The 4246-nt window shown below is 33.5% G+C and overlaps 1 protein-coding gene across 1 annotated transcript; it reads right to left on the bottom strand.

The window, feature by feature from the left end:
• Window positions 1-1856: 1856 nt before the first annotated feature.
• Window positions 1857-3385, bottom strand: LOC149530469 (small ribosomal subunit protein uS11y-like). The gene is made up of 6 exons (XM_089808888.1): window positions 3255-3385; window positions 2852-2973; window positions 2721-2767; window positions 2503-2588; window positions 2268-2388; window positions 1857-2151 (listed from the first exon to the last, which is right to left on the bottom strand). Exons 1-6 carry the CDS (start codon window positions 3255-3257, stop codon window positions 2084-2086), a joined length of 447 nt encoding a protein of 148 aa, XP_089665014.1. The 5' UTR covers window positions 3258-3385; the 3' UTR covers window positions 1857-2083.
• Between the last annotated feature and the right edge of the window lie 861 nt (window positions 3386-4246).

Raw genomic sequence — 4246 nt, 5'->3', positions numbered from 1 at the left:
CCTAAGAATGATAGAGGGACATTTGGAGATATTACTCAATTTGTTGGAAGTGTAGTATTTGAATCCAAACATGAAAAAGCTCATAAAGAAGTGATTGACGATGACAGGGCTCTAGGGTCTAACTCCAAACAAGGTGGTGCGGTCATATAAAGATCTGGCCATTTGGATAGCTCTAAACCCCTATACACGAAAGAAATTGAATCACCCATGAGAAATTCTGATCTGGAGGAATACGAGGACCACTATGAAGTAGGAGGGCAACAAATTCTTGATGAAATGTGTTAGGATTAAGCCACAGAAAGAAATAACAATTACATGCAAATATAAACAATATCAGAAAATAATAGATCGCACATAAGAGAACACAAGACACCAAGATTTAACGCGGTTCACCCAAACCCTGGGCTACGTCCACCAAACAGCAAGTCCAATATTATTACGATCCAGTGATTACAACCTGATTACAATCTGTAATCCCTTACAGCTCAATACTGTCACAAGAAGCAATTTTTGCATCACACCTTGTGAAAAACCCAACCCTAAGCCCTTTTATACAAGTATTTTTACTGCTTGAGGGTTATAATTAATTATTACATGTTGACCCATAGGGCCCAAAAAAAATTTCCGAGCCCCAAAGAATTATGAAGTGTGTACAGTACTTCTCTAATCAATCACCACAAACTAACAAAATGAATGCTCCCTACACAGACTCTGATTATAGTGAATGCTCACAGTCTCACCAAAGCATACAGAGGCAGATTAGTTTACGCTGTGTGAACCAATACCAACCAGATCAATGCCTTGCAGAAAAAAGAATGGTTAAGATGTTATAAGTAAAATGAATAATATGATTAAGTTTTAGCTCAAAATTAATGCACAGATTTGCCGTGGGATGCTGATAAGAAGAAAAATAGCTATACCATCTCTGGTTTGGAGAAGCCTATGAAGAACAAGTATAACAATAATTTGCATAGGGTTATGTTAAATGATTGGGGAATGTTCCTACTCCCTAGGTTCTTTTACTGGGTCGATTTTGTTGTCAGTGCTTTTTTGTTCTGTTGGATTGTTGTGTTAGTGTTGCTTTTCTGTTTTAAGACAATATGTGCCTGTTTTGTCTTGCCTTCAAAAACTTATGTGAAGACTCGGGATACTATTATTCTGCTGCTTTATCAAATGCATTACATGCCCATTCATATTCCACTCTAGAAGTCGCCCTAGGTAATTTCGAAATTTCCTTAATTCGCCAATTTAGACTTTCTGAATCATCATCAGAAAACTACTCTTTAACACTCACACAACATTACATGTTTGTTCATATTTAACTCTAGAAGTAACAACCTTAAATTAACTATCAAGTTTCCTGTGTTCTTCAGTTTCAACTTCTTGGAATCATCAAATATAGTTATCCTCTTCAGCAGTCACACGAAACATATGCTTGATCGTATTCAACTCTTAAAGGAAACAATAAAGTTTCCCATATTCTCTCCATTTTCAACTTCTCTGGATCATCTGAATCTTTATGTCCAACTCCATAGGCCAATGATTGGAGATGCATTCTAAGAGGAGAAAAAGGTGTTTGGCACCTATATTCATTACCTATGGGCAATTTAAAGTGCTAGCATGTAGTTCAACAATTAAGTGAAGAAAGTGGGCACAGAAGAAGAAAATAAAATTAATGTAATGCTTCCCAATGCACAGATTATCAGTAAATAAGAGCGCAATCATAACAGAAATAATCACGGTCATATACCACAAAGGCTGAAATTGTTATCAATAAACAAACCAAACAGGATTCTAGCACAAAAGCTTGACTAGATTCTATAAACTAAAGTAAATTCCAATTGAAATGCAATGAGTTTTGCTCAAAAAGTTGCTCTATAATTAAACACCATATATCCTAGATATTTTTCGGAATAAAATTAAATACCTCTCATACAACTGAATTATGCAAAAATTGGCCCAAAGTACTGGAACTAAATCATCTACTCTTGTGTTTGCAAATCATGCAATTGGCCCAAAGTACTGGAACTAAATCATCTACTTTGTGAACTGTCAAAACAAATAATAGCATCCAACAAAAATACTACAGCCTTCTTCCTCTTCGTCCACCCTTTCTTCTGGTACTGTCTGTTGGAATGGGAGTCACATCCTCTGTCAAAAAAGACAACTAAGTCAAATATACAATTTTCCGTGTTTTCAGCAACATCCAAAACCAGTTAATTTCAAAACAAAAAATAAATAATAGCAAACAGCTTAAACTATGCGACCAATTCTCATTCCAGATCGAGCAAGAGCACGAAGAGCTGATTGTGCTCCAGGTCCAGGAGTCTTTGTTTTATTCCCTCCTGTTGCCCGAAGCTTAATATGCAAGGCAGTTATGCCAAGCTCCTGAAAACCAAATTATATGCCATGTACTTGGTATTAAAAGTTTAAAACTATGTACATCAATATGGTAATTCACTGAAAACCTTTGTGTCGATAAATCCAACTGAAATAATATACCTTGCATCTTTGTGCAACGTCTTGTGCAGCAAGCATCGCAGCATATGGGGATGATTCATCTCTATCAGCTTTGACCTTCATACCACCTGATAGCATCAGGTACGGCAATTATTAGCGATTCAAAGATTGAACAATGTCAATTTGTTATCTTACTAGAAACTTCTAAAAGGTAATTATGTCACAATAAAACCAGAATGTGTTGACAAAAAGCTTTTTACCTGTAACACGGGCAAGTGTTTCCTTTCCAGACAAATCAGTCACATGCCGTACAGGAAAGAAAATTAGGATGATAAAATGCTACGGGAAATTCAAGCTGCTGAATGATACATAACATAGATTACAGCTTACCACGAATGTATCATTGAAAGACGCAAATATGTGGGCTACACCAAACACATGTTCTCCTTCCCTAACTGCAGGTCCTAGAGTAACATTTTCCTCCTTCACTTCTCTGGTCTTCTTCTTCCCAGACTGAATAAAACATGAAAAAATAGTAACGCGAACAATTAGAAATGCCCATGCTCTCAAAAACAAGTAACCCCTAATAGTGCATAAGCTTGAGGAAACTGAAGCAGTGTAAAGATCATGTCCGTTAAGAACACGTTTTCTCTGAGATCCATTCCGATTAGAACTATCATGCAGGAGAATACTTCTGCACGCTGGACCTATAGAAGGGTAATAGCAAACTGGACGGAAACAGACTAATTACGGAGAATGAAGAAAATACGATTGCATCACAGATAAAATCTTACCATTGTAAATTTTTACAAGCCTCTCAATCTGAGATCTCTGGGTGCCTGCTATCCGCCGCTTCTTGTATTACGCCTGTTCTTTCCTTCGTGCGTAACAGAAAGAAAACCGCAGTTGTTTTGAAATAAAACCCTAGAAACCCTAGAATGTAAGGCAAGCTTGTGTGCAGAAAGTTGAGTTATATTGATTTTTTCATTTATTTCATTTATTTATTTTTCTGGTCTTTTTCATTATAAGATAATTACAATTTCGTTTATTTTTGGTAGTCAATTTGAAATATATTATTTAAAAAATAAAGTTGAGGCCATTACCATTAACTAGCAATTGTTTATGATATTTATCTAATTTTTTGGTATTATATGTATTTATGTAATTTATATATTATAAAAAATATTTATTTCATACATGATTGGTTAAATTGGTTTAGTCTTATAGGATCTAGGCTACTTCCACATTACATTTTTTTTGGTCCAAGATATACATTACAAAACAGAACAAAATTTAAATGACAAAATTTAAATGTATTGAATTCACATGATTATTAATTTTTCACTACATTGTAACCTCTACCCAATATTTTTCACTAGTGTATCCTCACAATAAGTTTTCAATTTTACTTAAATTAAGCAATTATTATCAACTATATGAATAAAAAAAATTAATTATAATTAGTATAGTTCTCTTAATGCTCCTTTAACAACACCAAAATTATATTATAAATAATTTTTTAACTATGACGTAAGTACAAGTCACTACGTGACACTTGTTTTAATTATTTTATATATTTTTATTTTTTAAATTAAAACATAAATTGTATTTTAAAATTAATTCAAAATATTAGTATTTAGAAAAAATAGAAATACAAATTAAATGATAAAAAAATAATAAATAATTAGATAGTATATTTATAATAAAAAAAGGTGCAAAATACAAATTAAACAAGTGTCACACAGTGGCATGTACTTGCCTTATACTAATGTGTGTTAATTTTATT

This window comes from Cupressus sempervirens, chromosome 11 (assembly GCF_028749045.1).
Source record: "Cupressus sempervirens isolate cs-2001-9-10 chromosome 11, ASM2874904v1, whole genome shotgun sequence".
In the NCBI taxonomy this organism is placed as follows: domain Eukaryota; kingdom Viridiplantae; phylum Streptophyta; class Pinopsida; order Cupressales; family Cupressaceae; genus Cupressus; species Cupressus sempervirens.
This window is presented reverse-complemented; position numbering and strand designations above follow the sequence as displayed.